This window comes from Uloborus diversus, chromosome 4 (assembly GCF_026930045.1).
Source record: "Uloborus diversus isolate 005 chromosome 4, Udiv.v.3.1, whole genome shotgun sequence".
In the NCBI taxonomy this organism is placed as follows: Eukaryota; Metazoa; Arthropoda; class Arachnida; order Araneae; family Uloboridae; genus Uloborus; species Uloborus diversus.
This window is the reverse complement of record NC_072734.1, coordinates 135,402,575-135,422,411: the sequence shown is the minus strand read 5'-3', so window position 1 is coordinate 135,422,411 and position 19,837 is coordinate 135,402,575. Positions and strand designations below refer to the sequence as shown.

The following is a 19,837-nucleotide window of genomic DNA, read 5'->3' as shown; positions in this document are numbered from 1 at the left end:
ACAAAAAAAGCAATTTTTAGTCATTATCAAGGTACCTTGGCAATCTCCGTACGCATCCCTGTGATTATTTTAGCAGCAGAGTGTCTTCTAAATGGGTTAGGATTTTATCTGCAAATGTGAGATTTCTTTTTACAAAAGCTTGTATGAATTTGAGGAATTTATTTATGGATTTTTTTTAGTTTTCCAGTTTTCTAGTCTGTTTATTTTGTTTCTTTGTGCCGTTTTCCCCCACATAACACTACATGCTCTAGCAACTGTACAAAATGTTAAGCATGATTTTTCTTCCGCATACTGATAAGGTCCAACTGTCTTTTTTTTTTTAATATCTCTTCTGTAATGTATATATATGTAATATAGAGAGAGCCCATTTATTTTTCTAAAAATTGTTTGATCAGATTGTTCTACCTAAATGAAATGGGAACAGATATTTTATAGCAAAGTGAAAAAGTGGAGTTAGTTCTCATCATTTATGTCTAAAAATCGTTTTTTCTGACCTTTACCTGATTTTATATGCATTACCATCCTTGTTCACGTATTGATAAGTAATGGGGTCATTTCCAAAATTTTAAAAGTATTTTTTTCTGAAAGAGCATGCTTAAAAACATAGAATCTGACCATTTTTAAAATAATTTCTTTAAATTTAATATATTTAAAAAATTACTTAAATCGGTGCTTTTTCATCGTTTTCTGCCGATGACATCACAAATGATGAAATGCCATTCACGGTCCAAAATATTTAATTTGCAACTTTACTCACGTGTATTGGCAATGCTATGGTTGATAGGAAGCGTAGAGTGCAATTGTAATTCGCTTCTTGATTATCATAACGTGGAAATGCGGTAGAAAGATGCGCCATAGTGCATCATTTGTGACGTCATATAGACCATGCCTTGTTTGAAGAACCGGACATTTTAAAAAATTAATTAAAAAATAACTGTTGGGAAAATGAAAGTATTTTCTGAGTCCATGTTATTATTATTTTTTTTTTTTTTGCTTATTCTATCAATTTCAGTGACGAAAAGTACTACTTTTGACTGTAGGAAACAACCCCATTGAAAAATAGGTACAGTTTTCAAAAAGATTTCAAATGTTATGAAACATAAGTTTTTACTAACATGCCTTCATTCTTTCAGTTAAATTACCTTTCAAATATTTACATTTTTTTTATACTGTTTCTTACTAATGTATTCTTTTTCTACAGTTTCTTTTTTATAAATATATGTATATATAGCTTATTTTTCAAACAACATAATTCAAAATTTCACTTTAGATATCATGTTGTTAAGATATTGTGTTTGCAATAAATAAATTAAATGCTCTTTCCTCCGTCACTTCCACATATATTATATGCAATGTGTTGCATTTAAGTAAATAGTTTACTTTTTACCAAAATTGATAATATTTTAAAGACAATATTTAGCAAAACAAAAACGCTAAGTATTTCAATTTGAGTTTTATTAAGTTTTTCTTTGTTTCAAGGAATGAAAGTTGTTTTAAAATGATGTTAATTGTTTCACTTCTGTTGCGAATAAGTGTACTATGAACTTGAGCTGTGCAGTTGCTTCCATTAATACAGTCTTCGTGTTTTTTTTTTTGGAAGTAACTTTCCCTGCTTGAACTTAATGTTAACTTGTTCTTTATTCAGTGTCTGCCTTCATACAGTTCTCTCCACATCATGGTAGCTTTTTCAGTACAAATTTATCAGCTCTTCTTTTTCAGTTTCAGATATTTAAATGCTGCAACTTAAATGAAAGAATACTTTATTACTTTATACTGCAATAAATTACAATATACTAAGATGCGGCATCAAGTCTTCAATGGGGCTGAAATTATATGCCATGACATATGAGGCAGTGAAAAGCAAATGGATGTAAGTGGACAGTTCCAATTTTTGAGTAAAACGCATTTAAAGATTAGCTGCTAAATAGGCTTTCATTGAAATATATTTCTAAATCATGCTGTATAGCAGCAACCACCAGAGCTGCTAGTACCATCTCATGCCCCAAGACAGAGGAGAGATTCACCTACCATGTGTACTGGTTATCTCCAAATTTTTTATTTTGCCACTTGCATCCCTTTGCTTCTCACTGCCTCATATGTGATTATGCAGTTACATTTTTTGCTTCCTTTTGCAAATAAATGCATAAAAATTAAAAATGTATAAATACATATTACAGCATTTTCACTTGCTTTTAGTTTAAAGATCTTTTTTTTTTTTAATTTACTTTAAAGAATAATTAAAAACAAATAAGCATGTTCTTCACAAAGAACAAAACATCAATTAACCAACCTATGGAAAACCATTTTGTGGAATTATATGATCTGGGGAGCCAATGAGAAAAAAAAAGGGATTTCTGGGGGAAAAGTTATCTACATAATAATAATGTGTGCAGATTTTTTTTTTTTAATTTTTAGGCATATTTTAGCTATTTTAAAAGCATATATGCATTTATATATTTATGATTTTTAGCGCATATAATCCAGGCTCTAGTCACAAACATAAATTATGAACTTTTGAAAAAAGTCAACTGAAATTCCTAATTTTATACCAACTAGTGTAGTAGACATGTAACTATATGAATTCCAGACAAACATACTTTTTTTCCTTTTTATGAGTCAAGATTTTGATAGTTAGATTACTCTTTCTTGTTAAAACTGTAATTCTAAATAAAATTTCAGCACAAAGATGTTGAAAGGATCAAAAAAAAGCATTGAAAGGATCCGGTGCTTTTTGAAGTGCAATGCTTTTCAAAGTAAATTATTTCTTTTGCTTTGAATATATTTTTTGATATTATTTATCTCTAGTGTATGAAGATTTTTATGTAAGTTGTCAACATTTTTTATTATGTAGCTATGAAAGTATTGTGCGAGTTTGTGTAGCTTATATTAAATATTTGTGTTATATGGTACAAGTGTGAATATATATTGAGTATAACATACATTAAATTGGGACTAAATATCTAGGTGATTTATACATTAAATTGGTACTAAATATTTGGGTGATTTGTACATTTGCATTTAAAGCTTCCAAAATGTTGATTAAACAAATTTTCTAACTTGTTAGTTTTCTGATAGAAATTTTATACTGTTACAATGATGTGAAATTTTCATCTAACTTGAAGCTACTTCATTTTTAGTATTAAAGTTAACTTTCATTTTAGTTTTGTATATAGCAATATTGCTATCAATATATCTTCAACTGTATTTGCTGTTTCTGGACAATCCATTCATTTTCACTGTTCTTTATTATCAAATTTAATGATTATTTTAAATATTAATTTATACAAATTTTTTATTATAAGTATATACGATAGTATTGTATACATATTAAAAGTAAAAAATAAAAGGACATTTTTATGCAATCATTAAGTTATGTTAAATATTTCATGAAATTCTACTTTTTTATCATTTTGAGCCAGAAACTTTTCCTCTGCAGTAACAGTTCCTAAAAGTTTGCAAATTAAAAAAAAAAAAAAAAACTGGCAGCAAATTGCTTTTATTTTTTACAGCAATGCATAAATGTCCTTCAAGTTATCCAGTAGCCTAGGGTATATTTGAATAGAGCATTTGGTTAACCCAAGCGGTTGATTTCATGACGCTTGATGATGTCGGTGGTGAGTGATGAGTATCCGTTGAATGTTTTCATGTGTGATTGGTTAGCCGGAAAACTTTTAGTACACTCCTGGTTAGTCACTGTGGAGCCCGGGTCAACCGGCTGCCAGGGGTCTCCAATCTATGTCCCATTGGCCACACCAGGTCTGTGAACGGATTATGTTCAGCCCATGAAATGCTTACAAACTGAAAAATTAACCGACTTTTTGCTTGATAGTATATCTCCTTTTCAACATTTTTTACGAAAACTATAAACATCTTATAAGTCCCCACTGAGCAATTAATTTTTAAAAAGCAGCTGTGGGTGTATGGGGGGGGGGCAGGGTTGCCACACACCAGGAAAACCTGGAATTTTCAGGGAAAATGAAAATTATCAGGGAAATGTCAAGAAAAATAACATAAATTTCTAGAAATGTCGGGAATTTCTTTTATTTTCCAATCCTTCTCAGTGTCAAAAATAATTTATTTCTGCCTTGTTTAGTTCCGACTTTCTCCTCCCCCCCTGCTGAGCTGCTATAACCTTTTCATATTTTATATTATTTCTTTAAATTTAATTAATGAAATCGTTTTCTTCTAAACAGTTTTGTTCTGTAAATTTAGTTCATTAGACAATTTTAAATTTAGAAATTTTCTTTTTTACAGGAATTTCGCTAATCTTTTAGTAGCTATCGCTAATCTTATTTTGGTAGGAATCTTTAATGACTGTTTCAATGTGTTTCTTTCTTTCAAAATAAAAGAAATCCGATTTTTTTTTTTTTAAAATCTGCACATCGGAGAGTTTTAGAATCATTGCTCAAAATTTTACTTTCAGGGTTGCCTACAAGAGGGATTATGGCACAAGTTGTGCTATCAAAATTTTTGGGGGAATTTTTTGATTTTTTATTTATTTGAATTCATTTATTGATTTAAATTCATTTATAAATTTATTTTTATTTAAATTATTTATTTTATTTTACTTTATTTTTTTTATTCTGTGTGTGCGTGTGTGTGTATTTCATTGGCAGAGCACAGAACTTTTCTTTTGAAACAATAATTAAAAATAAATAAATAGGTAAATAAAAAGTATTAAAAAACAAAGAAAAAAAGAGGGTAAAGAATAAAAAATCGCAAAAACATTCAGAAATATGAGGGGGGGGGCACTCCTGATTTATTAGCAACAAATAGGGGAAATATGTAGAGCTAAAAGATGCATGATTTTTCTGCAGACCAAAGTCTAAAAACGCAGTGAATGTACTGGACTGGAGGAGTGGTAGGCAATAATTGAAAAGGTTTAGGTTTCATAAGTTTTTAGTTTAGACTGTTGGCAATTAACTTTTCTTTTGTGTGATGCAGTTGTCACAATTGTTTATTTGGCCGTTATTTCACTTGATGTAAGGCAGTGGCCCATCGCGATTGAAAAGAAGATATGCTACATTTCCACATTATTTCTTAATTCTCTATTACAGTGATTTGTTTCACTTTTGTTAGTACATTAAGGCGGTTCAAAAATACACATAAAAAAAATTTCTCCTAGATAACAGGACACCACTCAATGTTTTTAGACTTGTGGATAGTAATATACAGGAAGAATTTTAGCTTCCTATTTCAACTGAAAGAAGGTGCTCAACCTCCTCCCCCAAACTTCATACATATGGGGAGGGGGGTTAAAAAAGTACATTGAACTGAAAAAACAATGCTACATATTATTATATACCCTTGTCTTATGCATATACATTGCAATAAAATAATTACTTTTAAAAAAACAGCTGGGGAAATTAAATGTTTCTAAATTTGTGACTTTTTCTATGCTACGGCTAACGTTAAATTAAGCAATCATTGAGCACCCTCTTACAATTTGAGTAAGAAGCTAAAACTTTTACAGCACAATATTATTAGTAAGTCTAAAAAAAATAAGGGGTTTCTTGGACTCTAGCTGAAAAAAAGTTTTTTTGAACCACCCTACAGTACATATTTTTTAATATTTCAGCTTGAGTAAATTAAATTTGGTAACCATTGTTTGTAAAGTTTGAAAATGAGGTAAGTTTTATCAAAATTTGAGATGTATATATTAATGTTGCAAAATAAAGGATCCATTACCTGGAAATTTTCTCAAAACCACCTGGAAATATCAGGGAGTTTCATTCTTGAACTTCTGTGGCTACCCTGGGGGTGGGGGGGGGGGATTGTTGGCATCCCTCACCATCAAAGATTTAAAATGTGGCCCTTGAACAAAAGAGGTGGGAGATGTCTGCTCTATTCGAGCACACCCCCAAGTGGGAAAGATATTTTGGTGCTTCTTACTTGCAATTAAGCACCTAGGGGTGGTCAGGGCCCAAACTATGAGATTGAAATTTTTAGGAGGGTTTTTTTTTATTGAGGGGGGTATTTTTCCCTTTTTTGGGAGAAGGGTCTTTATGATATTTAAAGGGGTGCACCCTTGCTCTTAGAGGGAGTGGGGACCTCTAAATTAAGCATAAAAATCCAAATACTAAAGTGCAGAAAAAATGTTCTTATTGCATTGTAGCAATTACAAAATCTATCTACTTTATATTTTATTTAAAATAAGGCATTTTTACTTAAACTCGTCGTGAGCATCCTGCATTAAGCTAAGCTATGTTAAACACACTTTTACAAATTAAATTTTTTTACTAAAACCTTAAATAAGAATTAAAACTTGAGGTACAACATTTCTTTCATGAAATGTGTTATCTTTCTATCCTCTGCAGCTGCATGCTTTTTTAAAATTCAGTTTTGGAGTTCATAATCTTTTAAAAAGCAAAAGCTTGTCATCAGCTAGGTTTTGTCCTTTAAATAATGCTTTTCCTTTTTTTTTTTTTTTTTCAGTCTTTTTTGTTAATAATTAAGCTAGAAGTTGGCTGTTATTTAGGTCAGGGAAATGATATTTGTTAAGGAATTATATTGGTTTTAATAGGTACATAATTTAGACGAATAGGAACAATTAAGCAACAAACAGACAAATAAAAAATTCTGGGTTCGTACGGGTCATGGAAATTGTGAAAAGTCATGGAAAAAAAATAAACGAATTTCAGACCTGGAAAAGTCATGGAAATTAATTTCAAGTCATGGAAAAATGTCCTGGACAAAGAGAAAGTAACAGTAACTGAAGGAGCATTAGAAATCTTGAGTGATTTAACAGTATAGCACATAAAAGCTATTAAAAGTGGAAAATTGAACGATCCGAAAGTCAAATCTGAATTTTGAAATCTCATTGTATCCACTTCTATCGCAGCCGCTTGCCTTTTTTTGCGATATGATTTTACTGCTTGGACATCACTTATTTTGAATTTACTTTTATTTTCAACACTTCTTATGTTTCATATTCTGTAGTAGCGAAATTTACGTTCTTAGTTTTGTCCCGCCCACTCAAAAAAAGCAATTCAATTGCATCCGAGTTCGATTCCATCACTCGTAGGAACTTTATTATTAAATTTATCAGTGTTTATCTTAATTTGTTGAAGGTTTTAGAAAATAAAGATCTTAAGTCGGGCGATAGAATACAGAAAAAGAGGAGTTCTAATACTCTAAAACAGTAGTGCCCAACAAATGACCTGCAAAACTAATCCATGCGACCCACTGCTACGTTCAATGTCGGGAATTAAACGTGTTCTGGAATTTCTGAACCTTTTCATTTATATGCATTTGAAAATGTACAAATAAGTGAACAAAACAAGTATGCTTTTGAATCAGAAGATTGATTCATTACTGAATGGTTTTTTTCAAAAACAGGTCTGGTTTAGAAACAAAAAACTAAATTATGTGGCTTTATTTTAAAGAACCAAAATACTGTCAAGTTATGTGGATGATTAAATGCAGTGTTGACACTAAAAGGCAACTTTTGAAGCAAATTTATTGAAACTTAGTGATGTCTCATTCAACCTTTGCCCCATTCAATATCATTCTGCCTGTTTATAAAAAAAAAAGAAAAAAAAATTAAGCATCATCATATTCGTTTTTACTTTACTTAAATTTATGATGAAGACAAATAACAATAGTTTAGTTTTTTAAGTGTTCACTTATATTTTTTCCATTATGAGTAAGTGCTTCAAAGAGGCTATGGCATTCCATGTAAACGTTTTGCTAATGCTCATTTCCAAAAATTAGCAAGTTTGAGATCAAATAGTGCTATTCGCTTCCTGTAATAAGGTCATGAAAATTTTCATTGAGGTCATGAAAAAGTATGAACCCTGAAAATTGTTTACTCTTTCGACTTTTTTTTAGACAAATAAGAAATATTTAACTTTTGGCCCCTTAGGAAATTTTAAAGGATATGGAATATATTTTGAGTAATGCTGAATGTTTAAGACAGTTAAAGATGCTAAATAATAAAACATGAGTTAGAAAGATTCTTATTTTGAATTTTCCAAGTTTGATTAAAAAGAGTCCACTGCTTTTGCGTTTCCTACAATTGTTTGACATTCCTGTGAGGTGTTGTCATGAAAGTACAATGCTCTTTTGGTAATCATTGAAGAGATGTTATACCCAAGCAAGAACAGTCTCTCGTAGTATGAAATTATATTTTGTTTACTGTTACTCAGAAAGTCTTCAAGAAAGTTTAATTGTTTCTGGAACTTAAAAGAAAACTATTTTCTTTTAAGCCCTTTTGCCAGTTGGCATACATTTTTCAACTTGATTACTGGTGCTCAAGTGAAGTAAAATTAGGTGTGAACATTTAGAACATCATTTTGTCCAGTGCTGCTGCAAAAAATTGCTCATTTTAATCTTGTAACATACCCACACATTATGCAAATGTGTGGCACTAATGTTTTCCACTTAGAAGCAAATATTTTCTTTTTCTTTGGAATCACAACCCACTTCCTCAAGATTATTAAAACTGCATTCTCATATTACTAAAATTACATTTTGATAATAAAAATGAAACTGTTTCCCATATTTTCAAAAAGATTGTCATTATCTAGCCTAGACATTCTATGTAATATTGATATAATCATGTTCTTTGTACTTACATTTCTGATTCATATTATTAGAAGTAAGCATTGTTGACATAGAAACCGCCTAATGTAGTTATGACTTTAATTACCCATCGCCACCTAAGAACTGTAATATTTGAAGTTACTGGAAATGAATTGAAATTTGAACTTCTGTGCCCTTATACCAAATGATATTGCTTTAAAGTGCAATTAGGATTCTAAAATAGCACTATATAGAGTGTGTTTCTCATTAATAATATTTTAGAGTGGAACTCTGCTTGATATTAAAAAAATTACTTTATATGGTTTTCTCTATCTGTTGTACTCTTTTTAGCTGCAGTTAAAATACTTTAAATCAATATTATGTTTTAATTTTTCATTTTAAAATAGCATTTTCAGAGCAGGGCCTGATTAATGAACAAGCAGACTTGGCTGTGGCCTGGGGACCCTGCTTTTTTTGGGGCCTCCTAATGACTAAAACTTATAGTTAATGGTTAAAAAATTGTAAAGTTTGACCTACACAGTGGGCCCCCCCCCCAAAAAAAAAAAAAAAAAAGTTAGGACTACTATCCCGTGATACCTTAATCAGACCCTGTTTCAGAGTACAGTCGATCTCACAAATTTAGAATATTTTTTTGAAAAGATATTCTGCTTAATGTAATAAATTTTTATTGTATCAAACTGTTGTAATATGTCATTTTGATGCTGGATATTGGAATATTTGGCTTATTAGAATAATATTTTGTGGCCAACTGGTTATTCTATTAGGCGAGCAGGACCTCATAATTCAATTTAGAAATTGTAAGAATATTTTTAGATGATAAGTGCTCTTTTTGAGTGACTTTTCTGTTCTACTGAAAACTAAAAAAAAATTTAATATATTTATGTTTTGACTAATGTAAGTTGTGTAACAACTACATAACAGTGATACAATTTACAGCTCTTGTTACTATTTGAATTATTTTTATAATGCTTGATTAAATTACTAAAATTCTATAATATATAAAAAACAGAAATTTTTAACATTAATAAAAAAATAACAGAAATCAAGTAGTTGTGTTTTTTATTTGATTATTTTTCAAATGTATTTTAGCCACTGATGATCATAACATATTTCAATACAATCAGTAACTTTTAAAATGTTCTAAAATTATCAGTTACAAAAGAAAAATAAATATGTGATATGATGATTATAATGGAAGATATCTTTTCAACAACAAACCCAAGAACTTCCCATGATTCAAGAGAATCAACATTTCAATTGAGATCTAAGATTAATTGTTCTTAATTGTTAAATGTCATGTTCCATCATGAACTAATATAACATCTAAGTGGACACAAGGAATGAATCAAATCCCTGAATTTCATCAAAGTATGAGCAATGCATGCCATATTTGGGGGTGTTTCATAATGCTTTTATGTCAACTTGAATGCTTTTGCATGAAAAGCATTACATCAATTGTTGATTAGAAAGACATTTCTTCAAGTGAAATATTTTACATCTCAGTAAAATTCTCCATTGCCATCAATACGAATGATTTTTGCTCCCATGGACGGATGTCGTTCTGAAAAATGTTTCCAAGAATGCCTAAAACGGCGTTGGAGTTCATTTGGATTAAAATGTTAAATCCAAAAAATTAATTCATTTGAAGCCTCAAAATTAGAGTATTTCTTTTGGTCCTCATCACTGCTTTCTGTATACATTTGTTTCTCCATTGGACATGTAGAGCATCTGGCCATGTGCACGAATACAATTCTCGTACTTGTTATATTTTCCCAGTAATTTACTCATTCTCACTTTTGTGATCATTTTTTAATTTTTCCTGTTGTCCGAGAAACGTGACGTTGGGGAGGTTCTGGCGGAGGAGCCGACTTGTTAATCTCTTGTTCTTCTTCTAAATGTGGGTCTTCTGGAAAATCAGAAATGGTAATTGTCGTATCTGCTCGAACAGTTGAAAATTGAGCTGGTAACTGTTTAGTTTCTTTCACTGGCGAACGTTTCGGACTGTTCGAAGATGAGACTCTTTCTTGCGGAATTCTAGAAAATGATGGTTTAGATCCTGCAGCTGTTGGACTGGGAATGTCTGAAGTTGGACTTGAAGGAACGCTTTCGGATTCTCCGGAAAAGGAAGGTGAGCTCTTGAGTGCTATGCCGGCTATTTTTTTAGTTGGCTTGGAAGTTGATTTAGTGTCAAACAAAAGAGTCTCTGGCCGCTTTGGAGGAGGTGATTTTTTCAAACGCGATTTACGTTTAGCTTCTTCTAGAAGTGGTTTCGTGACAGCAGGAGGTTTGGTTGATTCGAGGGCTTTAACAGTTTTATCAGGTGTGGAATGTGGCTCTATAGTTTTTTGTGGTTTGTCCTTCGATGTCGATGCACCTGACTTAGATGAAGTCCTGGATGAAGCATTCTGACATTTAGTTTCACCATCCTGATCTTTCGTTTCAACAACCATTCCTGAACCAGAACTTCTGCTACTGGAATGTCCTAAATTGTTCGTTGACGTTGCTAGATTTACTGATACTTTTTGGCCGCACTTTGTTAACGTTATTTGCGGTAAAGTATTCCTTCTTGATTCTACATCTGTCGCTAATTTAGAATTGTCTGGAATATCAGTATCACTATGCAGTTTATCTACATTTGTGTCTACTTTTGATGGTGGTGGTGATTTTCTTTTTCGTTTCGTTTTCTTGGTCTTCTCTTTCTTTTTCATAGCTTCTGAGACCTTCTTTAAGGATGAAGTTAAGATAGGATCGTGGATGTATGGTGCATATGTACCCGAGAGTGACATATTTGGCAAACTGCTGGATCTGTATATTTTCTTCAACGATTCATACTTCTCATCTTCCTCTGATCCATGTCGTAAAAGGGATGGCTGTTTAACTGTAAACGCTCCACCAGTCGCCATATGGGTTGTTGCTGTTACCGTTTGTTGCGTAAAGTAATACGGATGAACTCCTGTCAGTTTTTCTGTTTCTGTAAGCTCAGGAGTGGACAACGTTATCTCGACTTCAACGGGCTCTTGATAACTAATGTCTAAAAGTGACTCGTGAACTGATTCGTGGTCGTGACCTTTTGTGTCTTTGCTAAAATGAACTCCTTTTAACTTATAGAAAGGAAAGGCTGAAGAAAGCTTTCTTTTCTTAAACATGCTTTTCAATTTTTCTCTCGGAAACTTAGGAGCAATTTTGGGGCTTAAACCTCGAAGCATACCCATTGCACCTGACGTTGCACCAATCCTAGAGGCAAATGCTCCTGGAATCTGTAAACTATCTGATCTGGTTACAGTGGGCACACTTTTATCGTTGCGTTCTACTATCACCTCTTGCAAGACCATTTCATCATCTTCTGCCATAGCCATATCCAGAACTGGAGGAGACTTTTGATTAGGTCTAAAAAATGCAACACGTTAATAATTGCAAAGAAGTGCAGTTGAGAATTTTATTTATAAGACTCAAAAATATGATTTTAAATACTTAAATATTATTTTTAAGTTTACATATATTTTTACTGTGTAAATGCTAATTGTTATACAAATGTTTTGCAGCTAACAGCGATTTTTTTTTTCTTACACATCGCTAATATTAGGAAAAAAAATAACATGAGGGTTACCTACTGTGAAACGCCTATTCATTGTAAAACGAAAACAATTATTTCACCTAGCAAAGGGAAAGATAAAATTTTGCGTCTTAAAGAACATAAATAAACTCTTTACAAAACAAATTAAAATAAACCCATAATCTTAGTGGTAATGTTACTTCAATGAAATGCAAATTGAGTGTAAAAAATAATAGAAACGGGTGTATGTAATAATAATTAGATTTTTGGGGTTGAGAGTGGGAACTACCTTGTTCAGCCTTAGTGAAAATACAGAAGTTTTTAACTTCGTGCAACTTTCGAGGCTTTCGTCATAAAGCGTATTTCTTAATTTGTTTTCAATAATCCGAATTTCCGAAAGTACTTGTTCACAGTATTAAGTTGATCGTAAAAAATGTCAAAGTGCAATTGCAGTGGATTCGTCCCTTTCTGCCATATGAGGCAGTGAGAAGCAAAGGGATGTAAGTGGCAAAATTATAAATTTGGAGATAACCAGTGCACATGGTAGATGAACCTTCTCTCTGTCTTGGGGCAAGAGATGGTACTAGTAGCCCTGGTAGTTGCTGCTATACAGCATGATTTAGAAAAATATTTCAATGAAAGCCTTCCTAGGATGTTATCTTTAAACGCGTTTTACTCAAAACTTGAAAATATTCACTTACATCCCTTTGCTTCTCACTGCCTCATATGCAAAACTGTCTTTATTTCACGATCGAACGGTATACATACATGCCATCAGCAGTAGATTGTTATGTACTGTACACACAGGAATATTAAAATTTGTTTGACAATGGCAATATTGTAGCTAAATGAGGTCATATATAGCAGCATTTCTTAATTTGTTTGAAAAGTGGAATCCTTTTGAGTGTCAATTTTTTTCTTGAAACCCTGTTTTAATTAAAGAGTTTTGTTTACTTTCCTGGTCTTGTCAGGCTATATTTTCTTTTAGCCATAAAATATAGACTATATGTTACGATATTCTGGGTTTTCTTCTGCCATTTTGTTTTTTATGAGTTTAAAGTTGGTGAATAAAAAAGGATTAATTATGCAAGTTAGAAGTTTTTCTTTCTAGATTCTTAGGAAACTGAAATTTTTTATTTGAATAGAATTATATGATATTCTGAAAGAATTCCAAGCTATGATAGTGGATAAAAAGTTAGCTTAGTTAGAAGAAAAACTTGTGGAATTAACGAAAAAGTACTGATTAGAATGAAAATGTAATAGACTGTGCTTTGAATTATTTTAAAACCGAGTCAAGTATAAAGGAAGATCTGCATGCCATAAAGACGAAAGTTTCTTTAAAAAAATCAGCAATGGCTAGATGTTTTTTCTACTGATCTGCCGAATCTGCACTACCAGAGTGACCATCAAAGTCATTTCAAAAGCTAAGTTGTAAAATTAAAGAACAAGGAGCGCAGGTACCTGTTGAGGAGAAGACCAGTGCAGTTGGCGTTAGCCAAAAAACTACAGAAAACAGTGATACATCCAAAAAAAAAAACAGAACTAATTTCCTGGTGAGCCAAAGTATTTAAGCTTCGAAAAAGAAATATTTCTTCGAATAATCGTACTGTTGCAGTGAAACATACTTCTCAAAAGGTTTCTCACAATCTTTGTAACTGAATGGAGATTTCACTGAGAAGGCTATAAGAAGTTATTAAAGTGGTTATAAAGGAAACTACTCTTTGCTATTCTATTGCAGCAAATGCTTAAAAGGGAAGTTACACGCATGAGGAACCAATACGCGTAACAAAAACTTCCTCTGAAAATCAAATTTAAGCACTGCCTGCCACAATGTCTTGCGACTTTATAAACATATAGTTCAGGTTCTAGAAACGTGTTAAGAGGAACAAGAGCAAAATATGATACTGATACTGTGATGGGTCCCAGCAGACACAATAAAAACAAAAATTTCAAAAAAAAAACCATCGAAAACGATACAATTATCTTCCAGGACTCACTTGTTCCTTTGAGACTAGCTGTAATTATTGATGGTGAAGGAAAAAAATGATTAAGGGTTCCACACATGTGAATAAAATTTAAAGTTAAAATATTGAAAATTCAATGAAATATGAACGTTTAAAGCAATTATTTTTTCACTGCGCATACGCGAAAGATAGCAATTTATAGCGTTTATAATCCAAAGCTTCGATATCTCCAACAACTCATAAAAAAATTCCACCTCAATATCTTTGAAATTTAAAAAGTTATCAGCGATCTAATGTGTCGAATTTCTATAACTCTTAGATAAGCGATGAATGGTAAGGGGTTGTTCGCAAACTGATGGCAACACTTTCCTGCTATCGTTGCAGAGTGATTCATGATAAGAACGGATTATTTGCGAACGATCCCTCACGATTCGTCTAGCTAAGAATTATTAAAATTCGGCTCATTAGATCGCTGATAACTTTTTAGATTTTAAAGATATCAAAGTGGAATTTTTATATGAGATGTAGGATATATTTGGGCTTCCGATTATGAAAATTATAAATTGTCATCTTTCGCGCATGAGCAGTGAAAATTAATTGCTTTAAACGTTCATATTTCATTGAATTTTCAATATTTTAACTTCAAATTTTATTTTGTTTCTCTAATATGTTGACGAATATTCTAAAAGTTTGGTAACGTTTGACGAAACTCTACATAATATACGCTCAAAACCTTCAAAGAAAAAATTGCGTTTTTGAAAGAAATACTCTTATCTCCGTGGGTATAAGAGATACTTCCACGAAAATATAAAAATAAATTTTAGATAGGTTTTTAACTAATTTCTGAAATTTAAAGCTTATTCCCAGCTATTTACAATGAAAAATGATCAAAAATCTTTTTTGTTTCCTCAATTTGTTGTTCGTTCCCTAAATGAATAGTAGACTTAATTTTTGATGGAGAATGGCGACAGAAGTATATCTTTAATGCGAAAAAAAAAAAAAACAGAGCAATTGGTCTTTTATTTTTCGAGAAATCCGTAAAAATGTGAATTTTTGAAAGTGTCCCAATACTTTTGGTCATTTAGTGTAATTATGAGCTCTTAACTTAAAACTTGAGTTCTATTTTCTACGGGATTTTTCATTTTGTTCAAAACGGAACTCGTTAAGTGTTTTTTAATCTGATTCTTTTAGCGGATTTAAATCTTTGAGATTCAAGTAAGATTGCGAAGCAATCTTCGGGAGTTGATGAGCGTCAGCGAGCCCTAGTATGCCAAAAATTACATGAAATATATTTGTTCGGTTTTCTTACGCGAATATACTCCTATATGCCCTGTTCTCTTCTGAAAGATCCCCGAAATAGTTTTATTATTGCCCTAAAATACATCGCCGTTATGAATTTTTCACTTTAGTTTTTAACAGAGATTTGAAAGTGCATAACGGTTGGTCCCGAAAACTAACAACCTTTCATTGCCTGTTGTTACTAAATTACAATAAATGAAATCGGTCCTGTAACGTTTTTGTTAAACATGGCAAGCGATTGTTTAAGAATTGAAAGGGGCATGATCTTACCCCAAGGTACCTGATGCATTTTTGTTGCCCACTGTGGAGAGGTTCGGCAAGGAGCCCTTGCACTCGGAGTCGACGGATGCGATGGACCGGTTGTCTAGGTTGGTGAAACTACTGGCAGGGCTGACGTCTTTACCCTTGGAGAGGAACAGGGAGTAGAGGGAAGGGCGTCTGGGCCCCATCACCTCGCTGGCCGTCTCGCCGTCATCCTCCTCCTCGGACATGTCGGGCAGAACCATGCCTTGCTGTTCCATAGGAACTCTAGAAACCACAAAAGGATATGAGTTTGGAACGAAATTAAAAATTATTTCTTTCATTTTTTTGTTTTACTGACGTACGTAGAGCAATCAGCCTCGACGAGAGGCCATGTCAGACTAGTCGGAGACTAGGAGCCCCGGGCCTTGGCGGGGGGGCGGCGAAATTTGCGCAAAAAAAAGAAAGAAAAGAAGGAAAAAATAGAGAAAGAAAGAAAGGGGGAGGGGGACTCCGATAAAGAGAAAACGTAAAGATTAAGTGAAATTTACTTCTTTGGTATTTACTGTTGTGCCACTTTAAGTAGAGTTAATTCTTTTCTAGTAAGCACTTATGATTTTTTTCTTCTACCTCCCCTCCCCGCTCTTTTTTCTTCTATTTTCCCTTTTCTTTTCTTCTTTTTCTTCCTTTTTTTTTGGGGGGGGGGGCGGCGACATAACTGAGAAGGGGCCCGCCTTGGCTCTCTGCGGCCCTGAAAGTAATCTGACTATTAAAGGAACATTTAAGCATGTTTCATTTTCAGAGATGTTTAGCACATGAAAAAGCTGTAGCGATTTAGTACATGTCACACACACACACACACAAAAAAAAAAAAAAAAATTTTATTGATATATATGTAATCATATTTTAAAAGAACTGAGAAATCGTATGGTACCACTTTCAGATTTTGGAAGGTTTGAAAAAAAAAGTGATGCAGCAATCCAGTAAATGAACGCGTCTAATCAGTGAACAAACAAAATCTTCTGATCAGTAAAACTGTGAAATACAGGGATATGTTTTTCAATCTAAGTTTTCATTGCAGTTTCTTCTTGTTCTGTCTTTAAAGATCTTAGCCTTTCATTTTATATTCCACTTATCCCCCCCCCCTTCCTCCTCTTTTTTTTTCTTTCTTTTTTCCCTTCTGCTTATTTTTTTCCCCGTTCATTCTTTTAAAATTGTTTTCTTTCGTTTGCTCTTTTTCCTTCATTTCCCATGTTCCTTCCTTTTTAGAATTGTTTTGAATGTTTCATATCCAAGAAATAAAGCTTTTTAAACCTTATGTAAGGGGTGTTCAAATGAAAAGGTACCAAACGATACTGTCAGTCTAAAAGTATGCACCATGGGCCTGAGCACCACGATCCCACTGATTGACTAATAGAAGGACTCCTTGTTCCCAGAATTTCTGTAGCAGTGACGAGACCCGTTTCTTAACAGTGCCCTTGAGTTCGTCGTTTGAGTTGAAGCGCTTTCCTTTCAAATGCTTTTTCAAACGATCAAGCATATGGAAATCACAGGGTGACATGTCCGGGCTGTAGGGTGGATGGTCAAGTTGCTCCCACTTGAATTTGGCCAGTGTCGCTTGGCCGACCCTGAAGATGTGTGGACGCGCGTCATCACGGAGCAGAACCACTCTTCGTGAGCAGCCCTGGTCTTTTGCTCTTGAGGAACCGGCGCAGGCTTTTGAGTGTCTCACAGTACACATCGAAGTTAATAATTCTCCTGTGCTCAAAGAGAACAACAAGTAGCGAACTTCGTAAGTCGAAAAATACAGTCAACTGGACTGTAAGAGCATCTGATCCCTCCTGAGCATGCGAGCGTCCGCGCGTGCTGCAATCCAGGCTGCATACTCCAATCGATTCTCTAAGTGTCTCGGTACGTTCTCCCATAGCGTCATACGCAAATATGTTGGCAGTTACGTTCTTGTAACGCTTGTCTACCTTTTCATTTGAACATCCCAAATATTTTTGAAAAAAATTAACTGCCGTTCACTGCTAGGTAAGTTTAGTCACTGGTCGGTTTAGCCTACTACTTCATTTGAATGCGCTTTTTTTTCATTGAAGGTTATCCAAAAAGTCTTCTTTTTTCCCCCTTTCTTTCTCTCGCTCTCTCACTCTCTCTCTTTCTCTCTCTCTGGAACTTCTGCACAAAAGTGTGAAAAGAAAACAGTTGAAAGACAATTCCTTTTCCTTTAAGCCATGTTCCCGGTGTTGTCTTAAGAGCTACTTTGCATGTAACTTTTCCTATAAAAAGCGTTCTGTGATTTTTTAGAAACTTCTATCCTCAGTTCTAGAAGCATTTTTATCATTTAGACTTATGGACATGTTAAATATTGATACATGGATGCTCGACCTTGACGACTTGAAGTGAAAATATTCGAAACTTACTGCATATACGCTACCGATCCTCTGTATGTTTTCTTCTTGTAGCCCTTGGATGCTTCGGTGTACGGAATCTTCACATCCAGTTCATTGTAGTAGGTGTCCTTTACAAGAGGAGGCGGCATCCCATTTAAAGTATCCACACCTAAATAGGATACCTGAAATGCAACGGTTTTTAAAATTAAAGCTCAATGTAGGGTAGCGGCACCAGTATCAAGCATGATTAAGACATCGCTCTCGTGTTAACTCAATTTTCTGTGCCTTTTAATGCATTTAGACTTTTGAAACTACGTTTGTCTCATGCAACAACATCTCATCTAACGTTTGGCTGCTTCTTGATCCTCCGAATTGGTTATTTTTATTAGCTCAATTTCGAAAAAGGGTCCGATTCCCAGTAACAGACACCGAGACATCTGATGATACCCAGTAACAGAGAGGCTGAAAGTAATTAATAAAGTCCGGTGGTAGATTTACTGGGGGGGGGGGCGACAGCCCCCTCCGTAACCGTCATTTTCTGAAAACAATAATAGGAAATTGAAGAAATTACTAGCAATAGTTACCATTATAATCAAGTAAATTCTATAAATTTGCTTTTAATTAGTTTAAGACAGTAGTGTAGTCAAGGATGAACAGCTTTATCTTTTTTTTTTTTTTAACTTTAACCCAAGCTCGCATCCACTCCCCGTTTTTTAAAGTTTAATAACACTGCACGGCAAAAAAAAAAAAAAAAACCTTCAAAATGCTTTTGACATAATTTTTGCTGATTCTTATGTAAAATGACACCTGAATCCAAATATTACTGCCCCAATACACCCTACTTTTTGGAAATGCCCCCCAATTGTTTTTAGTTTTCGACAGTTTTATAGCCTTTATTTTCATTTGGAGATAAAGGGAGCGTTATATTAGTGATTAACACTCTTCTGGGAGGTTAGAGAGGTGCAAAGCTCGAAAGCATGAACATTTGGAGCAACTTGGGAGACTCATTTGGGTATTTCTTCGTAAATATTTAAAAAATCATCAAAACCAATCGTTTTTTCCTAGGGGCTTGTTTTACAAGCCTTTCACTTATTTTTGGCATAAAACCAGAGTATAGGAGTCACTTCTATGAGTCCAATGTTCGAAAAATGTTCACTTTGTAAAAAAAAAAAGCTCTAGGAGGAGAGTAATTGACTACTTACACCCCCCTACGAGACGGGTCTGGGGGTGGCTTCTATTAGAAGACCCCAGACCCGTCAGCTTCTATAGTTTTCAACCGCCACCTCTTGATTGGACTATAAATCCGCCCCTGATAAAGTCCTCAAGCGTGAATCCAGGGCATGGGTCTGGAAGTGCAAGACCTTCTAAAATTAATGAAATATAGCCCAAAACTGCGTTGAGGGCCAGGGATGCCCGGAACTTAAATTTTTGGGAGGGCAGAAATTTTATTTGACTCAGTCATAACTGAAAATTAATGAAAATATCATGGCCATAAAAGTGCAATGTCTAAATTCCAACTCCGCTAGAACTGGTGTTTTCCACGAACTAGAACTGTAGCATTTGTATCCAAATTTAAATTAAAAAATCTTAACCATGCCCATAACTTGCATGAATAATTTGCCCTACTCATAATACATATTTAACGATAAAAATTAAGTACCTTTTTTTATCCACCGCAATGAAACGATAATTTGTTTCTTACTTATCAACTGCCATGGTTAGTTTCGAACCATTACATACGTCCATTATCAAGTCCATTATATACGAGGGTTAATCCAAAAGTAAGGTTCCCATCAATTTTTACAAATATACAGCACTGTCTATTCTCATTGAAATTTACATCG

General features: G+C 33.5%; 1 protein-coding gene across 1 annotated transcript in view; it reads right to left on the bottom strand.

Moving 5' to 3' along the window:
• Nucleotides 1-9,604: 9,604 nt before the first annotated feature.
• Nucleotides 9,605-19,837, bottom strand: part of LOC129220180 (bestrophin-3-like) — an 89,701-nt gene continuing 79,468 nt past the window's right edge. Inside the window, exons 8-10 of the mRNA XM_054854536.1 lie at nt 18,024-18,175; nt 15,631-15,888; nt 9,605-11,931 (exon numbers count right to left, since the gene is read on the bottom strand). Of these exons, the coding sequence (XP_054710511.1) occupies nt 10,347-11,931; nt 15,631-15,888; nt 18,024-18,175 (1,995 nt within the window). The 3' untranslated portion in view covers nt 9,605-10,346. The remainder of the gene's footprint in view (nt 11,932-15,630; nt 15,889-18,023; nt 18,176-19,837) is intronic.